The sequence below is a fragment of the Corvus cornix genome, chromosome 1, assembly GCF_000738735.6.
Source record: "Corvus cornix cornix isolate S_Up_H32 chromosome 1, ASM73873v5, whole genome shotgun sequence".
In the NCBI taxonomy this organism is placed as follows: domain Eukaryota; kingdom Metazoa; phylum Chordata; class Aves; order Passeriformes; family Corvidae; genus Corvus; species Corvus cornix.
In genome coordinates, this window is record NC_046332.1 from 45079114 (window position 1) to 45103886 (window position 24773).

General features: G+C 42.9%; 2 protein-coding genes across 6 annotated transcripts in view; both read right to left on the reverse strand.

Annotated features, from left to right (window-relative positions):
- The window catches only part of ZDHHC20 (zinc finger DHHC-type palmitoyltransferase 20), a 50007-nt gene extending 45652 nt beyond the window's left edge, over nt 1–4355 (reverse strand). For 4 of the 5 annotated variants that reach the window (XM_039565167.1, XM_039565157.1, XM_039565148.1 and 1 more), the window contains exon 1: nt 4170–4355. In XM_039565167.1, coding sequence (XP_039421101.1) covers nt 4170–4287 — 118 coding nt within the window. In that variant the 5' untranslated portion in view covers nt 4288–4355. Of the gene's footprint in view, nt 1–3777; nt 3868–4169 lie in introns of those variants that run through there. The other variant, XM_039565174.1, reaches the window with a different exon arrangement.
- Nucleotides 4356–11098: 6743 nt separating this feature from the next.
- The window catches only part of MICU2 (mitochondrial calcium uptake 2), a 140343-nt gene continuing 126668 nt past the window's right edge, over nt 11099–24773 (reverse strand). The window contains exons 9-12 of the mRNA XM_039565227.1: nt 18204–18375; nt 17813–17921; nt 14575–14732; nt 11099–14287 (exon numbers count right to left, since the gene is read on the reverse strand). Of these exons, the coding sequence (XP_039421161.1) occupies nt 14183–14287; nt 14575–14732; nt 17813–17921; nt 18204–18375 (544 nt within the window). The 3' untranslated portion in view covers nt 11099–14182. The remainder of the gene's footprint in view (nt 14288–14574; nt 14733–17812; nt 17922–18203; nt 18376–24773) is intronic.

Consider the following 24773-nt stretch of genomic DNA (forward strand, 5'->3'; position numbering starts at 1 on the left):
ACTATTAACATGAAGTTATGCATTCTAAATTACAAACTGCTTTGTTTGCCAGGATTTTAGACACCCTAGACATTACACTGTATCAAAAAAAAGCAAACCTTCTGCAACTAGATGCTATGAAAAGAATACACAACTAGTTACTCCCATAGCTTTCAAAATCACAGTCTTCCATACTTTGCAGAGCCTGAGGCATGAAAACACTCATACATTCACATTTAGCCTATAAATATGTAAAACAAGTGATTATTCTTGAAACTCCTGGCCAAGGGGAAGAATCAGGGCTGTGATTTTTGGAAGACAGAGTTTGCAGTGTAGAAGTAAAAAGCTAAGCTGATCAATTTTTAGTTTTTTACTTTTTAATAACACCAGTCAATACACTTTAGTTAGGAGCTGCAGACAACTCAAAGTTAACTTCCTCTTCTTTTTCTCAGTGCAAGACTGCACTACCAAAGTCTGCTAGCGTTTTAGCAAAAGGGTTGCTATAAGAAACAAGCGGGCTTCACCCACCAACTCCGACTATGTACGTCAGAACAGTGTCCTGTGACCACCCTCTGACCAGTCTGTATTACAGCCCATCACCTACCAAAATGTCTGGGATAGATAATAAGATACAAGTCACCCACAAACGAAAGAGAACCACAAGAGAAGTGCTTTACTCTTTTCGAGCATCTGAGGGATGTGGTAAGCAAACACAATCAGTCCAATTCAGCAACAGCATAATATAGCCATTGTTTTACAACAGCAGTGTTAAAAGCAAAACATGTTTTGGTAACACGAAGGAGCACATGAAATGGTTTTAAACTAACAAAAAGCTATTTTGCAACATCCTTCATGTGTTGTGAGGTGTGTTTTCTTGCAAACAGAGCTCTGGGCAAGTTATGTGTGAAAAGAAGAAATAGTCTAGTAAGAAAGTGTTCATTCAGATTTTTCTACTTCAAAGCACTTTAAAAAGCCCTCTGAATGAGATGTTGCCTTGAGTCTTTTGCAGTTCCTTCGGTTACATGTGTTCACCGAATTTTTACACTCTGCTGACATTCCCTCAACTTACACACATTTGGCTGTTTTCACCTTTCCAACTAGTTCAATAGCTAATTTACTTGATGGATCACACAGCAATAGTGGTCTAAACAAGCCAGTGTTCAACATCTTCAGAGAGACAGAAGGATGCTGGCAGTTCCCATGGGAGGAGAACAATAGACAAGCTCATGAGTCTCCTTTCATCTTATCCACACCAGTCCTCCTCGGTGTTCACAGCCAGTATGTAATATAATTTAGGGTTATACAAGAGGCATAACCCAGTAAATACATACTAGCAGTGAATTACAGGGTAAGCCTGAGTCCATCAGACACCACAAGACACTGAGCAATATCTGCGCACCCCATCAGAGAAGGGTGGGGCAAACAGCACAGAGAAGCAAAACTGAAAGGAAAAGGCTGAGGTGACAAACGAAAAAGCCCCAACTTTACCATCTCCTACTTTATTAGGAATACTTTATGATACTACACTAACCCTGGCTTCCCACTTGATCTAATAACTGAATATATGCTTAACCTTTAATAAATGACCAAGGACTACATGGAAAAAAAACCCCAAAAAACCAAAAAACCAAACTAGGAAGAAGTAATAATTGGGGAAATAAAGGCTTTTCCTCTTCCCATTTCCTTATCAGCACCACATCTTAACAGTAATCGAATTTTTAAGAATAACCTTTGAGAAAACACTGGTGTCTGTGGGGTTTCAATTTCTCTTTTACCCAGTATTTACTCGAAATTTTCTATTGTGTCTCCTCTTTTCTAAAGCTTCCTTTCCTCCATCTCTCTTTCCTTTACGAGGCACACATCAGCCTGTTACCAAAGCAATAAGCCCTGCTTCTGCACCCGCCCCATGTGAACATCTGCAAAGGCCTCATTCATTAGCCGTGTGCTGGAGGGACATCCTTGCTCTTCTTCTTTGTAGCGCACAGTGCAGCAGCTCCCAAAAACAAACAGAACATAGGGAGCACCGGCAGAAAGAAAGCATACCTGCCAAGACAAGCAGAAAATCCTGCATTTTGCTGTAAATCCTCTCAGTCCTGGTTCGAACTCAACTGCAGAGTAAAAACATGCAAAGGAAAAAAATCCACAATGCAAAAAAGACACAAACACAAAATCCTTTTTCTCTCCCTTGGTGAGATGACTTTTTCTCAAGAGTGTAAACGAAATTCAACTGGTTAAAAATAAACAAACAACAAAAAGACCCAAACTCACAACAGAAAAAACTCACAGACAAATAAAATCCTTGGCCATCAAGCATGATTCAGGCAAGTAACAACTGAAAAATTCAGTGACAGCAACAGAAGTCAGTAAGTACTTTGCTTATTAAATGACACTTTTTCTTAAAAGCCTGTATGTGCAGACATTAATAAAGCTGGTTCGTGACCAAGAAGTGCCAGACTTAGAGATGCAAAAGTTCTCGCATCAACAGAAGCCAACTTTCTCAATAATTTTCACACAAACGAAACCCTAATGAGCTCAGAAGGGCTCTTTGCAGCTTCTCTATCTCTACGATAGAGAAATCATTCACCAGCACCCAGTCCTGACCCACTAGGTGACCAAGACACAGAGCTGGGACTCAGAGCTTGAGGCTCTCCTCCCAATTCACACAGAGACCACCTGTGCGACCCTAGGCAAGTCTCTTAATCACTGAGTTTTTGTTCTTTTCTTAGGAATAGCCCTAATCTGCCTTTTGTCATACTAATTAGACTGTAGTGGGTACAGAAAACCTGTAAAACGTGAGTCTATAACCTCACACAGCCCCTTTCAGGACTACTGTTACAGCTACCCATGCCCCAGACCTCCAGTAGATTGACTCAAATTTGTTTTCAAATGTTTACAGTTTTAAACATGATTTCCCAGAAAAGTTATTTATTCACAAAGACAACTGAACAATAGTAATTTGGCAAGTTTGGATACACTGACATATTTGCAACTCTCTCATGTCAATCTTTCACATAGTACCCCAACATGCATTATTTTACAGCTATGTCTCTACTATTTAAAGTTCAAATAACATTTTTGCCAATGGTTCATGTTCCAGTCCAGATCTCTAAATACAAAAGGCTGTGAAATAACATCACCATACAGAAAAGTTATCCAAAATACTAAGTCATTGCAGAAAAAAAATGAAAAGATTGTTTCTCATGGAAGGCTGTCTGTACCAGTTTACACAGATATAAAGTACATGCAAACCTTTTTTTTTTTCTAGCTAGGATATCTAGCTAGGGATATCAAAGCATGTAGTTTACACAAATAACAAGTAGTACCAGGACCCACAGGTACTAGGCAGACCTATGTGTAGCTTAAAATAGTTCTTCGTACTTTTGAGGTCCTTCTTCATTTCAGCTTCCTCACTTAAACACGCCAAATGTCCAGTAACCCGTTCCTTAGTTTTCCTATGCTGCTTCCGAGTTTCAGCAAGTCTGATGAATACTGCACATCACAGTTCCCCTCCATTTACTCAGCCCAGAGAAAGCCAACATCCTCCTGAACTGAACTTTCCTCCTGAAGACAGTAAAGGGTAAATATCACCCTGACCGACATCGGCTGCAAGTCAGATTTATATAAAGATGAGCCCTCGTCCAGAAAGCCTCGATACGGCCTGACAAAATCCCGTAAGCCCTAAATCCTTTCCCCAGCCCGCTTAAGTTGGATGTTTCCAGCTTCATAATGCTTCAGTGGCACCCGGCTTCTTAATTAAAAGGAGGGAGGGGACCCCCCCATACACCCATAAGGAGTTACCTGATACATCAGACGGATGAACAACAGTAAAACAGAGGGGAAACTCCTCCCGGGGAGCCACGAGGGGCTGAGCCCTTGAGAAGTCCCTGTCCCCAGACGAAGCAGCTCGGACCCCCTGCCTGGGCCTCCTCCTCTACCCCGAACCCGTTCCCCGCGTCTCCACCGGCAGCCCCGGGCCGGGACCCCGCCGCCATGAGGCGCCTGAGGACGGGAGGACAACAGGTAAAGCCGGCCCAGAGGGAGCGAGGGACCGCCCGAGGCAGGGTCTCCTCCCGCCGCCTGAGCGAAAACCTGAGGCGGGTGCAGGGAGACGCGAGCCCGCCGGGGCGCAGGGGAGGAGGCGGCCGGCGGAGGGTCCTCCCGGCGCCCGCGACTCTCCCGGGTCCACTCACACACACACAGCTCCACCACGTAGGCGTAGTAGGACCAGGCCACGACCAGGGCGATGAAGGCCACGGGCACCCAGGCCAGCACCTTCTGGCAGCACTTGAGGACGTGGGACGGCGCCATCTTCCCTGCCGGGCACCGCGGCAGCGCCGGCGCTGCGACGGGCGGGCGGCGGCTGCAGCTCCGGCCGCCGCTGCGGAGCCGGCCCCGGGCGGGCCCTGGGCGGGCCGCAGTGGGCGGAAGAGGGGCGGCCCCAGCGCCCGCCACCGCCTCCTTCTCGGGGCGCCGGAACGCCTCACCGGATCACAGAATGGTTAGGGTTGGAAGGGACCTCGGAAATTATGCCGTCCAAGCCCCTTGCCAAAGCACGGTCACCTAGAGCAGGTAATACAGGAACGCGGCCAGGTGGGTTTGGAATCTCTCCAGAGAGGGAGGCTCCACGATCTGCCTGGGCAGCTTGCTCTGCCACCCTCCATGGAAAGAAATCCTTCCTCATGTTGAGGTGAAACTTCTTGTGTTTTAGTTTATGGCCATTGCTCTTTGTCCTGTCATTGGGCACCACCGAAAAGAGCCTGGCACCATCCCCTTGGCACCCGCCTTGGAGATATTTATATGCATTGACAGATCCCCACTCAGTCTTCTCTTCTCTAGACTAAACAGGCTCAGCTTTCAGTTTCTCCTCATAATAGAGATGTTCCAGATCCTTCATCATCCTTGTGGTCCTCCACTGGACCCCCTCCAGGAGCTCCGTGTCTTTCTTGTACTGAGGAGCCCAGAACGGGACACAGCGCTCCAGATGTGGCCTCAGTGGGGCTGAGTAGTGGGGGAGGATCCCTCCCTCGACCTGCTGGCCACTCTCCCCGATGCATCCTTCGCCGTGCACCTCGGGGGCCCTCCGCCCTCCGCCTCCCCCTGTTCGCACCGGCGGGGCCGTGTTGGGGCGGGATCCTCCTCCAGTCATAAAAACTGGTCTTGAACCTCCAGGTTTTGCTCTTCTCCGCGGTCCTGGCCGGGCGCGTCAGTGTGCGGCAGGAAGGCGGTGGGACAGCTCCGGGCAGTCATCCCCGGCCGCTGCCGGGCTGCTGCCTCTCCCTGTCGCCGAGCACTTACACCGCTCAAACAGCCTGTTGGGTGCCGCAAAGGGAATTTATGAATGACTTATTGCTATTTGTTTTATCGGCTGTTTCCTGAACGGCGGTGAGCGCCTGACAGCTGCGGGCACGCCGCGGCCTCGGGCGAGCACCGCCACCGGCGGTGCCTTGCGGGGCTCAAGCCTCTGGAGCACCTGAAATCTTTAGCCTTACTCTGGCAGTGCTGTGGATGGAATCCCGGGATCGGAGCGGCCCGCGCCAAGACAAAAATCCCCATCTCCCTGCCGAGTGACAGGCTGCTCGCGCCGGCTGCGCGTCCCCAGCCCCAGGCGGCTCCCGCGGCGCTCCGGTGCCACCTGGCGGCGGCAGGAGGGACCGCCCGAGCCGAGCCGGGGCTGCCCCGCCCCGGGGAAACAGACAGCATCCACAGGGAACAGACAGCGTCCCATCCATGGGGTACAGACAGCATCCACAGGGAACAGACAGCGTCCCATCCATGGGGTACAGACAGCATCCACAGGGAACAGACAGCGTCCCATCCATGGGGTACAGACAGCGTCCCATCCATGGGGTACAGACAGCATCCACAGGGAACAGACAGCGTCCCATCCATGGGGTACAGACAGCATCCACAGGGAACAGACAGCGTCCACAGGGAACAGACAGCATCCCATCCATAGGGTACAGACAGCATCCAAAGGGAACAGACAGCATCCCATCCATGGGGTACAGACAGCACCCATAAGGAACAGACAGCATCCATACGGTGAGGCTGGAACAGCTCAGAGGGGTACCCTGAAAGGAGAAGGCTTGGACACAAGAGGACTGGGGGGCCTGGGGTCCCGCAGTCCCTGTGAGCCCCTGGAGCTGGTGCAGCGGGCAGTGGCAGTTGCCTTGGCAGGGACAGGGCAGTTTCTACAGCCTTGCCTTTTCACAGAACCACAGAATCATTGAGGTTGGAAGTGACTTCCAACATAAAAACTGTCAATCCAGCACCACCATAATCATCCCTAAACCATATTCCCAAGTGCCACACCCAGACTCCCCTTGAACACTTTGAGAGACAGTGACCCCCTCCACCTCCCTGGGCAACTTATTCCAATGCCTGACTACTCTTTGAGTGAAAACAATTTTTGTTCAAATATCTAATCTGAACCTTCCCTTGTGCAACTTAAAGCCATTTCCTCTCATCCTCACCTGTTGGTGAGATGGCAACCAATAATAAGAAGAGTGATTGGGAATGCAGAAGCCCAAGATGGGCCTTTACAGCCCCATCCCTGGAAGAGTTCAAAGCCAGACTGGATGGAGCCATGAGCAACCTGATCTAGTGGGTGTCTCTGCCCATAGCAGAGGGGTTGAAATGAAATGATATTTAAGGTCCCTTCCAACCCAAACCATTCTGTGATCCTCTGATCCTCTCAACAACTAACAGGGCAGGGACACGCTGGCCAAATGCCCAAGACGCAGTCTCTGTATGTGTGCGAATGTGTGTGTGTGTGTTCATCTGGGTATCAGAGCAGAGGAATGAAGCAGTGACCTCTGGCCCTGATGTACAGAATATAACTATGGAGCAGGGAGATGTGCCCAGGGATCATGGAAGGATGAAGATCAGTCTGGGATCAACTCTGTGTATGGACATGCTTGTGTATGCTGTGTATGGGAGCAGGATCAGGACAGTATGGAAGTGGATTGCAAGACTGTATGCAGTAGTGCAAGGGCTGTAAAAGAAAGGGATTGCCGGAGAGGGAGAGAGCCGGCGTAAGAACTTGGTGTGGCCCATTCCTAATGGAGAGCTGTACGGCAAGGGAGGAGTGACTGGTTACATGGACAGCATCTTGGTCATGGGGTCTAGTCACTCTTGAGAAGTACTGGTAAGGATGGAGCAGTTTGGATTTAATGTGAACTAGGACAGTCCTGGTCTGATGTGCTGGTTAGCATATCAAGGATATAGTCGAAGTATTCCAGTTCCTCTAACCTTCATTAATTTTGGCACCTGAGGACAGGCTTGAGTGGTAAAGATGGCAGTGCTGGGTTAGCAGATGGACTTAATGAACTTAGAGGTCTTTTCCAAACTTAATGATTTCATGATTCTGTTTCTTAAGGGTGTCAAAACATGGCGCAGCTGCTGGCATGTGCTTTACCTCGAGATCTCATGGGACTGCTAACACTTAGCCTCAAGACAATGGGAAAGGATTTAAATGCTTGGTGTCTAAATAATATTCATTAATAATGCTTTTAGAAGTACCTGATTTTATCTTAGTTTGATACTTGTATGTGCTTTTAATCATTTAATCACTGTGTTAGTTTCTTTGTAGTGTATTCAGTGAAGAGACATCATACTCCCAAGCCTTTAGGAATCTAAAGGGAAGGCACCTGGACCTGGGAAGCAAAGTTACAACCAACTTTTACAAAGCATGTGCTGTGTGTAGCTGGCTGTTACTGTGCACTGACCCTCCTCTTGGCTGTGTTCCACCAACTTTCCTGACAAAATCCCACGGCCCTTCACAATAAGCACAATTCCTAACACAGAGCACAGCCATGAATAAAGAGGCTTAGCCAACAAACAGTTCACTATGGTAGGGAAGATGTGAGGGGATCCAACATGGCGCTCCCCATCCCAGTCTTCTTTGCTGATGCTAACTCCAATTTCACCCACAGGGATATCAGTGAAGCCATGTGCATGTTGACATTCCCCCCTTTCATCACGTCCATACTGAGCTGCAGGAACAGCCACCATGCGTGGTTTGGACGGAGTGTGACGCTGGCAAAGCTGGAAGCTGTAACATGGCTAGTATTTCAGTTCTGGGTCAGAGAGATGCCCTGGGTAGGATGGAAAGCCAGTGGGAGCAGCATAAACCTAGCACAGGACAAACTATTTTTGACCAGCTACTACCCAGCAACATTTCTGTGCAGTATTTCCATAATGACAGGAACTGAAGTGAAACTGAATTAAACAAGGACAACACCAAGGTTGTGAGGTGGCAGAGAGGGACTATTTATCTCCAGGCAGTGCCCCCCACTGAGGAGTTTCACTGCACTAGAAGCCCTTTGGCACAGCTGGCAGGGACTATCATCTTCCACTTCTGAAAGCCACCTGGGATGTCTCTACAAGGACCTCTTGAGAAGAAATCAGCTCCTTGAATAGAAGTCAAGCAGGGTGGAAGGAAGCTCTGCTAGAAATCACCGAGCACCTGTTTGGCTTCAAATGGCTGCAGTGCAGCTTGTGCAAACTTTGCTGCGTCATTTCTGGGGAGGGACAAATGATGACACTTGAAGCAGAATCTGGGAAGATGAAGAGCAACTCAGAATGCCATGCTGTGGGAATAGCTGCTCACTACACTCACTGGATCCCATGACTGTCAAAGATAGAAACTAATTTCAGCCATACTGATTTAGTCCTTGCTTACCTAGCATCCTTTTGTTCAGTGATATCCGTATTTCCTAAATTTTTCATTTATTCAAATAGAATTTTGTTTCTTCTAGTAGCATTGTTTCTTTTAACTTTAGGACTTATCATTTAATTGTGTCCTTTTCTCAAGATTAGTGGCAAAGCATCACATTTTGGTATCCTTTCTTCTCAATAGCGAATGTAATCATCTACCCTGTGACTCATCTGCCATTGCTCTAGGAAATACCTTCTGTGCATTTTTAAAGAGATGTACACAATGTTTTCAGTAATGTTTGCTCATTCCAATCGTATCAATCTCAAAGTAGACTAAAACACAGTAAGAGGCCACATAATTAAAAAAAAAATCTGTATCCTGAAAAAGAAGAGGATTTTAAAACACTTTATTGGCAAGTCTTAAAACAATTGGTTTTCTTGGGGGCGATTTAGAGCTACCAGTTGCTCCATGGGCTAATATTAAAACTGACAAATTTCCCCTACAGCAGTGGATCTGGGGCATAGTGTTGTGGTAGAACACCTCTGTAGTACATCCTTTCTCCAGGAAAGTACTTGTGGCATTCACAAAGTACAGGTTTAGTCCAGCAAGGCTCATCTTCTGTGCTCCCTTTGCAGTCCATGGAAAAAGGCCAGGCCCTCCAAGGTTGTTTCAGAGCAGAAAGCTTGCATCTGAAATCACATGAGAAAAACTCCCACACATTGCTCTGAATTACCTATGGAATATCCCTCCTCCCAGCTTTTCAAATCTGTGTGTCTGAAACTTGGCCAAGATAAATCCAACCCTAAACAGTGTTCTGCAAGGTGGTGTGTTTATTCTCCCACAGCCTCTTGCCTCCCATGTTACTTCCACCACTCGGTCAGCCTGGAAAGGCAGGCCACCCTTCTGCCAGAAGAGAATCATAGAATCATTTATACAAGACTTCCAAGATCATCAACTCCAGTCATTAATTAACCCAGCACCGCCATGTCTACCACCACTAAACCATGTCCCCAAGTACCACATCTACACATCTTTTCAACACCTCCAGGAATGGTGACACAGCTGCCTCCCTGGGCAGCCTATTCCAGTGCTTCCTTCCTTTATGTGAAGTACTTTTCCCTAGTATCCAATCTAAACTCACACTGGGCACATAGGTGAGGAAAAACACGGCCTCCTGCTTCTCAGGGCATGAGGTGTTGCGTCCAAGCCCATGCAGCTGGGAGCACTGCCGAGCAGGCTCCCTGCAGATGCCGGTGTGCAGGAGCAGCAGCCGGGCTGTGAGGACGGCAAGCAGAGCTCTGTGCTAGGGCACTCCAGTTAATGAACTGGAAACATTATTAACTAAGCCAATACCAGCCTAACGGGAAATCTGTCTTCACATATGTTGTACGATTTTTAAAAATTATTGAACCAACTAGGAATTGTTTAATCAACAAAGTGAACAGGAAACATTCGAATATCATGAGAGTGAAGAGACACGTACTTGTTTGCTGATTAATTTTGTGCATGCTGAAGTCTCTCAGGTTTTCTGTCCTGCAAAGGGCTTTCGGCTTCTTGTTGGGTGACATCTTCAGTTTCTGTAGAAGGAGCTTCTGTGGCCAGCTGGGCACTAAAAATCTGTGTCTACATCTGCCATGCTCATCTTCATGCTTCCCTTGTGACCAACTGCATTACAGGAGCTGTTGTTGGGTCAACTTGGATCTCACTAGTAATGACCACAACATCATTTGGGCATGTATTTTCTGCTTAGAATGACTGAAGACTTTTTTCTGCACTGGAGTAGTTTCCTGACCCAGCTGTGACTATTTTATAGGAAAAATTAAAACTGAAGGTATGAGGAATGCTTACCCTCTCCTGTGAGAACTCCAGCATGAGAAGAAAACAGTATTTTAAATTTCTGATGTATACTTATTGATCCCTTTCTATGTTTTAGTCCAAGTATGGTCAATATACCTGAATTTTACACTTCCTCTAAGCAACAGGGTTGTTCCCATTCTTGCCCTTTATTGGGCAGTGATCCTTATTTTGTTCTATGCACTGGACATGTGAAGTGCCATGAAACCACAGCCCATGGCCTGGCTTGTTTGTCTGCTATGCAGAACATGTACTACTCATTGTTGCCTGTTCTGTTGCAACCTGCCAACTTGAGTTAAACCCAGAGGGACTTTAGCTTTTAGAAAGAGGCTTGTACAAACTGAGACACCAGAATTAATTTCTAGAAACAACCAGTGAGTTTCTGTTACTTCTAGTATATCACACTGCATTTTTGCCTTTGCTTCCTTTGGAAATGAAGAATAAATGGTTCTTAAACATTACCTTAAAGTAAACAAAGAAATGTAAAAAGTGTTATTATAGGGATACAACAACTACAAGTCTGTAAAGGAGTTTTATGCTGTAAGTGGCTGCATTTGCTCTTGTGTATCCTTTTGATATATGTTATACCAATTTTTGAGACTTCTGCAATGTGCAACGTGTTCATCTTTATTCCACATAACATTCAGATGCAATGTTGTAGATTAAAAAAAATCAATTTTATTTAGTTTTTTTTTATCTTTCTGTTCAGAGGAAGAGTTCCTAATGTTAAAACAAGTCATAATTGATATGTTTAGATTGGCATCTGGCATGAATCTTAAACTAAATTGTGTTGAGTAATGCCGACAGACAGGCTGCAAATACCACGCAGTCACTAGAAGGAACTAAAACATCAAACACTAAAACTATGATGAATTTCTTAAAAACCAGGGCTTATCTAAATACATAAACATCTCTTTCAACCTAAGGTATTAAAAATGAGATATTATTTTAAGACTGTTTTATAAAGCATTTTAGTTGACAAATAACAATAAACTACAAATTAAACACAGAGTCTGATTCTTCAACTCTGATGGACAAGTCATCCCTGGCCTTTAAAGGAGTTCCTTCCTGGTTGCACTTTCAGGATAACTTCTGAAAATGACTCATAACTCGATTTTAATTCCCCCCTTTTTTTTTTTACTAGAGACACAAAATTCTTATAAAATCCAAGCATGTATCTTTGCTTTTCCTCTGAACTTGGCACCAAAGCTTTTGCTGAAAAATAAAACTTGAAATCCCTGAAAGAAAGCAGATACTGCTGATTGCACAAACCCAGATAGAAATGAGCACTGAGGAATTAAACTCCTAGATACACTAAAGCTAAATAAGTTGATTTTTCCAAAAGAAAACCAAACAGCTTGTAAGAAGGAACTAATTAGTAAACAAAACAAAACCACAAAAGCAATAAAAACCATCATAAACCTATTAGCTTCACACAGAATAAAATGTTAGGGAATAATCTTCATTCCAAAGTAAAAATGATTTGCCAAAATATGAACAGCAACAAATAAAAGGCAGCCTTGCATTAAAGCCAGAGCTGGCACGAAGCACACTTTGGGTGAACACACACACACTTCTGTGCCACAGAAGTTCTTTTCAATAGTGTCATTTTTTGGATAATTTGGTGAAGTGCAGCTGGCTGTGGTACTGTGGTGCCAGTCCCACTGCCCCACCTTTGCTCCCACCACCAGAAGCAACAAGCAATTTCCAAACACACAAAGTAAACCAGCCACCTGGTATCCTGCTGCCCACAGAGCACTGCACGAGTTCAGTTTGAGGGGAGGAGGCTGAGGCGTTTACTGTATTTGGATTCTTTCCACATGGTTAATTTCATTTGGATCATTTCCTGGGGGAAAAAGGGATCCTTGATGGTCACTGGTGCCTGATCTTCCAGTCTCAGGACACCCCCACAGGCATGGTCTTGTTCTGGGTGCATGTCCATGACAGGACTAAAAGCATTATCTCTTTAACACTTTAGATTAAAACTCCAGGCTGAGGCCATGGAGGGAAGAGTTGCTTTGCTGGCCTCTCACTCTGTTCCCTAGGAGAGATCATGGTGCCAAGGCTTGGGCAGTAGGACCTGTCCTCAGCACAAATCTGCCTGACAGCTACTGACACACCAAACACATTCTCAGTAATCTCAGTATTCCTCAGGTGGGACCTTTAGAGTTTCCCAATGCATTCTCTAGTGTCCCTGCACTGAGTGCAAGCTGCCCTGATGTCTCACCTATCATGGAAATCTCCCCTCTTCTCACATAACTCAAAGAAACGACAACCAAGCACCACATGTTCAGCTTAGTTACAACTTTAAGAAAAACATAGCTGCTGTCATGCAAAGAAAGGATGGGTATTTCCTCACTGAGTGGTGAGATTTCTTGGTCATTTTTCTTGAGACATTTCCCTAGTCCGTGTTTTGAGTCTATTATCTCTGTTATCACTAACCTGTCCTGAAAGGTTAAGCTTTCACCCCAGCTAAGACAACTCAGACAACTGAGGGGGGGAAACAGGAAGAACCTTGACAGCTTTACATATATATCTCCTATATATCATGACCTATATATCTCCTATATATCATGACCAACCAGGAAGAGTGATCTGGACCTGTGACTATTGGCTCCTGGGATTGTAAGAAAGACTAAACATGTAACGTGCACACCTGTGTACACAGAGATGCACCTTATGTTATTGCTAAGAAGTGTTCATCTGTAATTTCTAAGTGTTAGTCTTGATTTGTTCCTCCTTTTAGTGTTTAAGATCTTAGGTCTAATTTTGCATTTGGAGTAATAAACATTTGTACTTGGTTTTTTATTGGACACATTACTTCAACAATTGCTTATTATAACCTTGAATTCCTGAGATACTTCAGCTTTCCCTGTCACAGTCTTTAGTAAGATAAAACAACTACTTGTTATGCATTCATCTTCTGCAATACAATTAAAGCAAAATAGTCATGAGTCAAACTGTAGCTACCACTGTGTTTGATAGAATGAGGATTTTTTTCTTCTCATTTATACTATGTGGAAGAGATCTGAGACACTCAATGCACACTCATTGATCAATGTACAACTGTACAACTGTAAAGCCTGCATCAAGCCTATCAGTCTTGTATTTCCAGTTTAATATTAACACCATGAAGGCAGACAAAGCAGACATCCACACAGGAAATGGTGTAATCAAGCACCAGGAACCAGTACATGAGCAGATCCCCATAACGAGGTGTGAATTTTCCTTTTTGATTTAGGATAACTTGATTTAAAATGTGTTGTGCAAGTGATTTTGCCTTGTGGACCTCTGCCCTTACTGGAGAAGGAGAGCTGCTGTGTTAGTGGCTAACTGAAATGATGTCCACTCCTTCAACAGGAGATGATACTGCTGTGATGTTCCTGCCTGGGGGCACTGTTAAATCCTGTGTGTCCTGTATCCTACAGTGCAGGGTCAGACTCCACAGAGCAGTAAACAACACTATTCCCCAAAACAAGAGTATTTCTGCATGGAGTTGAAAAAGCGATACCAGTTCTGTAAACCACATTCATTGCACTGGAACAATTCTAAAACTATTGCATTAGAGTCTGGGTTAATGACTTTAACTATAGCTAAAAAAAAGAGCATTTTTGATTCAGTTATTATGTAAACAGGGCAGATAAACTCCCCTAAAGAAAAACCACTTAAGCAAAAGAAAAATGGACTGCTTTAAAAAGGACTTTTCCCAGTTTGCTTCCACAGTTCTTTGGCTCCTTTAATGCTTTCTTTTTTCACACACTTCCAGAAACCTTGAATGCCTTGCTGCTGTGGTACCTGTTAATAAAGTTAAAGTGTGTTTAGCATTTACTCAAAACAGACTCCTATTCTCAGACTGTGTAAATACAACATATAATGTTGTGCTGCTGCTTCCATAGTTCACATGTGCAGTAACAAGTTCTTAGTGTCAGCACTCCTCCCAGATTCATATGCAGTAAGGGCTATCCAGTTTAAAATATATATCTTTTTCTATTCATTAACTCTACCTGTGTTTCTACAAGCATTTGCAAGATACTTGTAGCAATCATCTGTGGTATTTACAAACAATTATGTCAGCTTGTTACCCTCAAACCTCGATGAATTCGGTTCCTCACGACGCCAAGAAACTCGCTGTGGCTGAGGCAGTCATCTCCATCTAGATCAAAAATCTTGAAGATGGTATCCAAAACATTATCTGACAGATCCTGTCCTGTTGCCACCTTCACTGCTCTCTTGAACTCAGCTAATAAAGACATAATATTACATCACAGGTGACTGATATTGCAAAGAAAATGGAAAGCACATAAATAGCAGGATTCTGTCCAGTTTACAATGTCTCATGGGTATCCTGACTGTAGAATTTGGATGTGTAAACCAGTAAACTATTAGGAGGCCTCAGTTCATGTATTCTTGAGCTTGCTTATTCTTTTGTAACACTATCCTTATTAATTTTAAGCCTTTGCAACGCACTACTTCTCAAGCAACAGTATGAGTGATAATTTTTGCTAAAAATAGATGAAAACTTACATACTTTTGGCTGTTACCTGTTCATAGGAATGGTGTTTGCCTCACTACGCTCTCATAAAGAACCTTACCATTTTATCTCAGGCCAGTTTCATGACAATTCATTCTGCAAGAAAACTCTTCTCCTCAGAGAACAGTACGTTATGATATGCTCCACCTCAACTAACAATCTCCTCAGCAACTCTGCAGAAACACCGACCATCAAATGGTCAATGCACTGCTTACAGCACACGGCTTCATACACCTGCAGTTCTGGTTTTGAGAGAAGTTGGCTACCTCCTCTTAAATGATATTGAAGAGTTAATGAGGGCTTGTGGCAGAAAAAGCTGCCATACCTCTCTGGAGATGTATTTTCATCTTCAGCTTTTTTTTTTCCTTCTCTTTACACCACCATGTGCACTACAGAAATACCCACTATCCCCCCACTTTTGGTCCCGTGGTGCACAGAATTTGGAGTTTTGACTCAAGGAAGATGAGGAAGTGTGTGGGGCTGCCACAAAACAGCAGCTCATAGGAGTGACAGGATTATTGTTTATTATAGCAAGCACAATTGCAACACATGAATTGGATGCATTTTTGAAGGCATCATGGAAGTTTGAACTTCAAAAAGGAACTGGAGGTTATTGAGGTATAGCAGTATTATAGATTATTACAGCAAGTTGTCCAATGAAGTCATAAATGCAGTATTAATGTGCTTCTGCTTTCATAAACAAGGGCTGTTTATAAATAGTGCTATAAATATGATTAGTTCTGAAGCTTACTAGAGGGAATGGCATTCCTGACATAGCTCTCATCTTTGTCTCTTTCAACAATTCCTGTACAAATGTAGTTGATTATTTCACAGTTGGTTTAAATAGATTTAAGTTGAAAATCCTTCTGTAAAAGTATACCACAACTTGAAAAAGACATAAAATATGGGATGTTTACAGTAGTGTTAATTTGGTCTTTGAAAAGATGTTAACTGTTTCAACTCTTGAAGCTGAATTTGAATCCAGACATGGCACTGTAGTTTTTTTGAATACAATATGAAAAAAAGGAGAAAGATCTTCTACAATAGCGGGGCATAACAATCTTCAAACCAAGAAGGGCCACCTTATCAGAGACAAAAGATGAGTTGTGAACTTAGAAGAAAAATAAGTTTAGAATGAAAGGAAGGACTAAAAGACTGTCTTATTTTTAGATAAATGTTCACGTGTGTGAATACACAACACGTACACACATGCAAACAGCAAAATGAAGAACTCAGCCAGATTCAGGAGAGGATTAGACATGTAGACATGTAACATCTGTGAGTTACCTCAGCAGCTGACTGCTTTCCATCACAGAGGGGTTCAGTGCATAAACAGAGTAGTAATGAAAGTCGCGAGTTCTAAATCCCCCAGTTTTCTTTGGTTCAAATCCCATCCAAACACTTCTCATTCAAGAACATGTATTTCTCTTTCCATCTTCTCACATCTCTCATGTTTTTTCACATGAGCCCATCAAATATTAATTTCAATGGATGTTAATACCTCCCACATTTCCTTAGGAACTTTCTATGTTGTTATTTTGAAATAAATTACGGGAGTTGTCCTTCAAGTGCAACAACTAAGTAACAACCTCAAGATTAGAACAAAAAGCATTTGTAGGTCCATAAAACTTTTGTTGCATTGCTCCTGTTTCTCCTATATGGGAAGGAATCAACTCCCCTCCTCCAAAACTTTATTTTAAATCCCACTTTACTACATTGTTTCTTTTTGATCGACATAATTGCATAACACTACATAAGCACATGGAGAAAGCAATATGGACAAAGCAAGAGATTTCTACTGTTTAGTTTCTTCAGGAAACTATAAGGGAAGAGCTTTATTATTACAAACTGTTACTAAAGCATATATTGTTTCAGTAAATCCTTCCTCATCTAGAATTAACTTGGACTGAGAGCAGCCCTGTGGAGAAGGACTTAGGGATATTGAGGTTAATTGGACATGACCCAGCCATGTGCCCTCACAGCCCAGAAGGCCAGCGGTGTCCTGGGCTGCATCCAAAGCAGCGTGGGCAGCAGGGCCAGGGAGGGGATTCTGCCCCTCTGCTCTGCTCTGGTGAGACCCCACCTGCAGTGCTGCATCCAGCTCTGGGGTCCCAGCACAGGGAGGACATGGAGTGAGTCCAAAGGAGGGCCACAAAAATTATGTGGTAATTTGGGATAGAGCACCTCTTCAGTGAAGAAAGGCCAAGAGAGTTGGGGATGTTCAGCCTGGAGAAGAAATACCTCTGGGCAGACTTTATTGTAGACTTTCACTGTATCAAGGGGGCTTATAAGAAAGAGAAAGAGAGTTTTTACCAAGGCCTGTAGTGACAGGACAAAGCAAAATGCTTTCAAACTGAAAAATGGTAGATTTATACTGGGCATAAGGAACTGTACAAAGTTGTGGCTGTCCCATCACTGAAAGTGTTCAAGGTCTGGTAGGGTGGGGATTTGAACAACCTGATCTAGTGACAGAGTTCCCTGCCTATGGCAGAGGGTTTGGAAAAATGACCTTTAAAGGTCCCTTCCAACCCAAACCATTTTACAATTATGCTTTAGTCTGCTGTGATTAATCCACATATGATAGCACATTAGAACTTATAAATGAAAACATTTTGGAAACTTTTTATTATTATTTTTTCATAAAATAGAACTAAGTCCAAATACAGAGCAGTATAATATTTTTGGACTTCACTGTGTTACTTTGGGATAACTCATTTACATTAGTTCCATAATTAAAATGGATTTTTTTTCCTTTAAGAAAACCCATATGAAAGGTGTACAGCACTTACCCCGCTTAACAGGACGATTGGCTACAGTAAACATCTGCATGGCAATAGAAAAGTCTTCCAGGTTATTTGTGAACTTGCAGAAAGTCTTGAATTCTTCCAAACTGATGTTCTAGAGTATCACAGAATTCAGATGATATATAATGACTAATACATTCAAATCCCAATTATTCTATGTCATTAAATCTGGTGAGACTTAGTGTTTAGATGTGATTGCCTACTCGTTGATATTCGTATTTCTCAGTTGGCAAATCATCATTGCTCTTATTTGTATAAAATTCAAGGGCTGAAATAATTCATTTGGCAACTGGTTACCTCATTAGATAACCACATTCAAATGAAAACCTGGGCACACAAAGGAAGAAGCAAAACAAAGCATACTTTGGGTACCAACCTCTCCTGCGTCAATTCTGTCTTTCACATTCTGCCAGTAAATTTCATTGTTTTCCTCATCAGTGAAGTACAGCAACCATGCTGCAAAGTCTTCTTTTCTCATGACGCTCAAACCCTTTGCAAACTTGATGAATTCCATTTCTTGGACTTCTGTTTGCAGATTTTCCATGAATCTAAGCGTAAACAGATATTTTCCAACAGTTGATACTTCCATCCCTGATCACCACTACTCCCTTAGCTACTAAGTGCAGCAGACACCAGCTCTGAGCCACAGACACTGTCGACACTGTTGTTTAAAAATACCCCCCCGGTTTAATTTTCCCGGTGCTCGCGGATGTTTCCACGGCTGCATTTCCATAAGGACACCAGCAGGACGCGCTCTCGGCCTGCACAGGCGGCTGCTGCCAGCAGAACTTAGGGACACATTGGACATCTCGGTTTACTCGTGTTTAAGAATGCGCAGACAACCAGATAAAAGAATTGGTAAGGCAGCAGCATAATGAATGAATGAAAAAGGACATGGTAACTGAAGGCCTGACACATGATTTATGAGGTTTCATATTAGTAAGAGAGGAATGACAGGACCGGAAAGTCTGAAAAGATGAGGCCATAATAATCACAAAGGTGAAAGAGGAAACTTGAATTAATGGCTGTAGGAGAAGACGACTGAAAGTCTCAAAGATTGTAACTACATACAGAGGTTTGGCAAATCAGTTTTGTGCTCACTAGAGGATGGATTAGAGGGGATTACAATTGACTTGTAGAGAGTTCTGAAGAGCACAGAAAATGATGTTGCAGGGGTTTGGGAAGGTAAGAAGAGAGCTGCCTGAAAGTTAACAAACATCAAGGTTTTTAGGAGACACCCATTCTTTCAGGAAGGAAAGAAAAAAGTATTAAAAGAAGCAAGTAACAACCTGCAGGTACAGAGCTGGAACTGTTGAGTTATAGCTTTGAGTTTCCCCAGTTTGGTCTACATGGCTAGCACTAATTTTGAAAAAGTTAACACAGACAATACTGTGTGATCCATTTGATATTTTCCACTTCAGAAATGGGGCAATCCAAAAACAAGTGATGACTTTTAAATAAAGGCTAGAACCAGTGGTGCTTGCCAGAATGCCTTCAGTATTTCAGAAGAACCCTGCTTTATTGAGTTGCAAAAATTATTGACAGGAGGGAACGAAGTACTCCCATACTGGGACAAAGCAATTAGTTGGAGAAGAGAACAGCTAAAGGTCTATGTAGCCAGTATCAACAGAGGCTCATTTGCTCATCAGTGTTTGCATGGCCTCACTGGGTTTGAATTCTTTCCCTTGAAATTATGGCATTTGAGTCCACACAGCTATCTTTAGTTCTTTAATGAGATCACTTGGACAATTAGTAGCTCAAAGCTCCGTGAAGTCTGTAAGGGCTTAGCTGAAGACTGCTGTTCCAGCATAAGCTCTCTCTTGCATTTTTTCCTCTAACAGGTAGAGCTGCACATGCAAATAAAGGGCCAACAAATGCTTCACAGCTCAGGACATGCAGGTAAATAAAAGCGTGATAGTGGAAGTGAATTCATGTTTTAGGCTAGGGCTGAATTAGGGTAATACTGAGGAGGGGTACAAAATGCTGTCACATTTTATATGTGCCTTTTTCTGGTCTAGTAAAGGGGATCCCACAATATAGCCTAACACTACCTCCACAGTCCACCTTAAGACTTGACACATTTTCAATTCCCCCACTCTACCTCTCAGAAGTGGATGAAACACCAAAGGACCAGTTAGTGCAACCAGTGTGACCGGGCAGCTCCTTGTCTCGCAGAGCAGTGAGAGCTGCCTTGCACAGCTTGCAAACCACTCTTCTGTTTTCAGGCCCAGCTCCTGTCTTTGTAACTCATGAGGAGACCGCTGCCTCTGGCCAGCACCACAGCCAGTGTGTGCCAGGGAGACTGGCTCCATGGGCCGGCACAAGCAGCCCTGCCGCACCCACAGCCCCCAAGAGTGTCCTCAGGTCTTGGGAAAGGAGGTCGAGGAGCAGAGGGAGAAGAACAGCATGGACCTGGCATGTAGACCAGGCATGGAGTCAGCCCAGCAGAGACTGACTAGGGCCACTTGGCTGCATTTTGAGAGCGGCTATCACAGGCAAGGAGAAGATGGTATCTGGGATGTGTGGCTTGTACTTGGCTGGAAGTCACAGCCAAGACTGCAGAACAGTATCTTTGACTGTAGTTTCTAACCCATGTAACATCTGGTCTGGAGGAGAAGAAGTTGCTGAAAATGAGGTCACTTAAAGAAATATGCCTAGAACTTGGGTGCAGGGAAATGAGATAACATGTGTTTTGTTTTCTTGGATTTTTATCTATGGAAGGTGGACATATTTTGCAACAGACTTAAGGTCTTGAGACCTGAGCTACTTATCTTGGGGGCAAGCTCTCAGTCATTTGCTTTACTGGTCGCTAGCCACAAGCGACGACATAGAAACAGATTCTTCCACTTTTTCTGAATATTGCATTTCCTTAAGCAGAAAAGCCTTGGTGACCTGCCCTCTAGCCACACCCAATAAAGGCAGGAAAGCTGAAAGATCAATCATTTCAACATGATGAGGAAGGAGACCACCAAGCTGCACACATCAGCCTGCTGAAAGGGGCAGCAAAGCCACAGCAAACAGTGAAAGGTTTGGCTGTGGCATTTTCAGCGTGTTCGTGCTTCTGCACCCTCTTCTAATTGAAGTTCATTTTAACTTGTAGGCTTGCTCCTGGCAAGCCAGAGTGGGAAGATTTCCTGCTGTATCAACTGCTACTTGGAGCAGTAGCTGAAATGTGCAATTTAAATTTTATGTGATAGCTTCCTGTATTACAATAATTAAAATACTATGAATCATCGCATCAGCATTCTAGGTCACTCTTATTCCCAGATGTGAGAGTTAAAAATCCTAATGAGGTTTTTTTAAGTGAAAGTTATTAAAAGTTATTAAAAATAACTTTCTGGTTAGGAAGTAAAACTTGATACATAAATGTCAAGACACCACTAGGGATACTTCCTTTTGTATCTTCTGGATCACAGTGCAATGAGTTTCAGCTGCAAAGTCCTCAAAATGGATCCATATATTAGAAAAAACAAGCACAGGAATGAAATTCCTACTCTCCCAAAGTCAGTGGGATCTTGGCTGGGGACTTTGTAGGGAGTCAGAATTCAAGTACAGGAACAGGATTCTGATGTGCTCTACAACTAAAAAATAATTACACTGGGAATACTCTTATGCTATAGTAGCTTGAAAATAAAAGAAAGCTCCAAGTTTCCAAGTAACAAAAAGGAGAGGTAAACCATAAATTTATAAGATGAGGAAAAGGCTAGGAAAAGAGAGCACTTTCCTTAAGACGGCCCACTTTATCCACACTCTCTAAAACACCCACGTTGAAGGCCAATGGCCAAATTCGTTATCGTGTTACAACAGCATCCAGAAACCTTATCAGGATTTATCCCTCATTTTCTAATGTGCTCTACTTTAGAAAGAGGGAGTCTCTCAAGGCTTTTGGCAACTCAGCTTTAATAGTGTTAATCCACCACAAATAGAAATGAAAATGAATAAGAGAGTGGAGACCTCAGGAATGCAGCTATTCCCTCTCCAAGTGGAGAAGCGCTAGCATTGTATTCTTTATGGCACACAAAGTAGTAGATTGAAACATTAAAGGAAATGTTAGGGAAAGTTTTTTTTCTGCCTCTTGACCTGAACTGTCTGTGCAGAGCTTTAACATTCTTAATGCAGAACTGACCAGTTCCTGTCACACTGATTTTTAGGAAGGAAATCTAACAGCAAAGTTAGTGATGGATATACCACCCCAGCATTTGTACCATGCTTTGGCTCCTCTTTGGACACCAAAGTCCTTTTGAAGAATTGATAACCCTCTCTGCACCAAAAGACTGTGGCAAACCAGCTTTGAGTTGCCTTTTTGCAATCTGACTTTCAAATCAGAATATAGAAAATCTAACAAAGGCTTGACCATTAACCTTTAGAGAACATTTAGATCTATGCTTGTAAATTCAGGTTTGCAAGTGTTAAGGCAGTTAATTGATCTCTCAATTTTCAGAATTGCAGGCAAAACCCTCTTTGATTTACTATCCTTAACATTTCCAAACCAACCAAACCAAACAACTCACTTGCATTTATAAGTGTTCTGTAGAAACTAACCAAGCTATTCTTTTGCTAAGCTTACAGGAAATAAAGAAAAATATTTTTCTCAACCTCTTTACTAAGTATTTGGGAAATACTCAGATTGAGTTATGATAGGAATATCATGAAGCCAGATTGTTCCTGTTCTCTACTTCCTCACTGCCTGATCTTGGCTGTACTTGATGTAATCTCTGTGTGTATTAGGATTCTCTCTATATGAACACACATAGATAAAAGTGTAGGAACAGAGACAAGTAAGGAGGCAATCACACTCTATTTCTGCAAAGCAATTCCAAATTCCCAGATGGAAATCACTGAAAATGTACAAACTGTCATCACAGCAGAAGCACAGATTGCTGGCTGACAATGTTACCTGAAAGAGATCCTGCATCCATGCACTGGCACACACACACCACAGCCCCCCAAAAATGTCAGCACTAGCAGTGGGGTCCAGCCTGGATCATTCTGGCTTCTTAAATGAAAGGTTTCAAATAAAATGTATCAAGAAATTCAAAATACTGAAAGAAAGAAACAGGATAGGTAGGGAAAAGGCATGATCTGTGTATGGTTATACCATTTGTGACCTTCAATCTAAAGCAGAAATAAAAAAAGAACCGTAATTAAACAATATTTCTGGTACAAAATTCCATTAACTGATGAAAAGTTTGGAAGCAAGAAATCAGGTAAGAAAATGCCATAAACTGGATTTGAAATGTTAATTTTCCTCATACAGTTAAAAGATGCCCATTATTTAACTATACTGGGAAGTACTTTTTTTGTAAGACATCCCAGGAAAAAAAACAACAATCAGTGAGTTTTTTTGAATATCCTTTCCATACTCTCTGCACTTTTTTTTTCCATCAAGGAGACTGTGACAGATTTAAGCTTGCTTGGGGACAGATTACAGAAAAAAATCACAGCAGTCGTAAACTGTTTAGGGAGTGAAATACTGTCTCCTCTTTTATTCAGGATTAGACATACTTAAACAAGATCAGTAAGGGACGTTTTTCAGGGGGAAAAACCCCCAGTGTCTGTCAGGAAGAAATATTTCCTATACCTAGAAAACGAAATAGTTTCCTACTCAGAATAAAAGATAGTACATATGATATAGCTGGACATTAAAGCACAAGTTAAATTTGTTTTTTGGAAGGAAAAGACCAAAAGTTATTTCTGTATTAAGAACCAGGAGAAATCCATACAAAAGAACAAAAAAGCCTTGAATTCTGGGGCCATTCTCTACGATAGGATCTGGTATTAGAAGATGAAAGATTACTGAGGTGTAAAACTGAGTGGTGGTCATGTGAAACAGAAACTTGTTCAGATCTTCTGAGAAGAAAGTCGGCTTCCTGTATTAAATCTCCCTTTCTCTGGTACATGATTTTAGGCTTACTGAATATTCTTCTACATTTTCTTAAAATGTTACAGGAAAATACTGCTCCAGCTGTATTTGACTAAGAGGCCACACCTTTAGTAGTGATATACATAAACATACTCCAGAAATTTAAATTTCCTAACATTTGCCAGGGCAAGCTCTCGCCTTTGAAATTGTAAATTCTTATTAATAATTACTATATTGTCCTTATGTTAAGGACAATACAACTAATAAGAACTAATCTAGTAGTCTGGAGCTGAACATGTGTTCCCTGAGTCCTACCTTAAGGAGCCTGAAGATCTCTGAAAGTACCTTTACATTTGACGAAAAAAATGCCTGAGGATTGTCCGTGTGTGTATGAACACCTGTGATTTCCTAAGGAGCAAGCACCAGCAAGCACCTAACCATTTTCCCTCCCTATCCTAAGTGTGCCTCCTGTGGTCAGGGCAGTAGGAAGGGAGACACAAGAACTGGTTTACAACAGCCTCATTGCTCCAAGAGATGCAAGAGATGTAGACAGTTTCCATTTTCTTTGTGCCATCTGAATGCAAAGAAAGAAGAAGAGGGCAAATTAATTGCCCTGGTATATCGACTGTGGCTGTCTGACATTTTTAAAATGTTTGGACTGTGGGCTAAAAGGCTTTGACAAGGCTGGTGTACATGTAGTTACAGATGGTTGCACACTTACAAATGGATTTTCTAATGCCACACAAACTGAAAAGAGGGAGCATGAGGAAAATATATGTAAGTGATGAGATGAGAACAGTGGTCTCAGCTTTCAGAATTCCCATGTAAGTACAGTGAAATTTCACAATGAAAGTATTCCTGTTTTTTGGGGGAGGGGGTTCTTTTTGTATTTTTTGTGTAGGGTTTTTTTTTTAGTGGTTTTGGTTTTTTTTTTTTAGTAGTTTTTAAGGACTCTGCAGCACAGCAATATCTGTGTATTTAACTAATGTGACAAGTTTTAGTGTGTCCTAATCAAACTTAATCACTTCTACTTTCTACTAGGTACTACACTGATCAATGGAAAAGCTTTCTAGGCAAGAACTT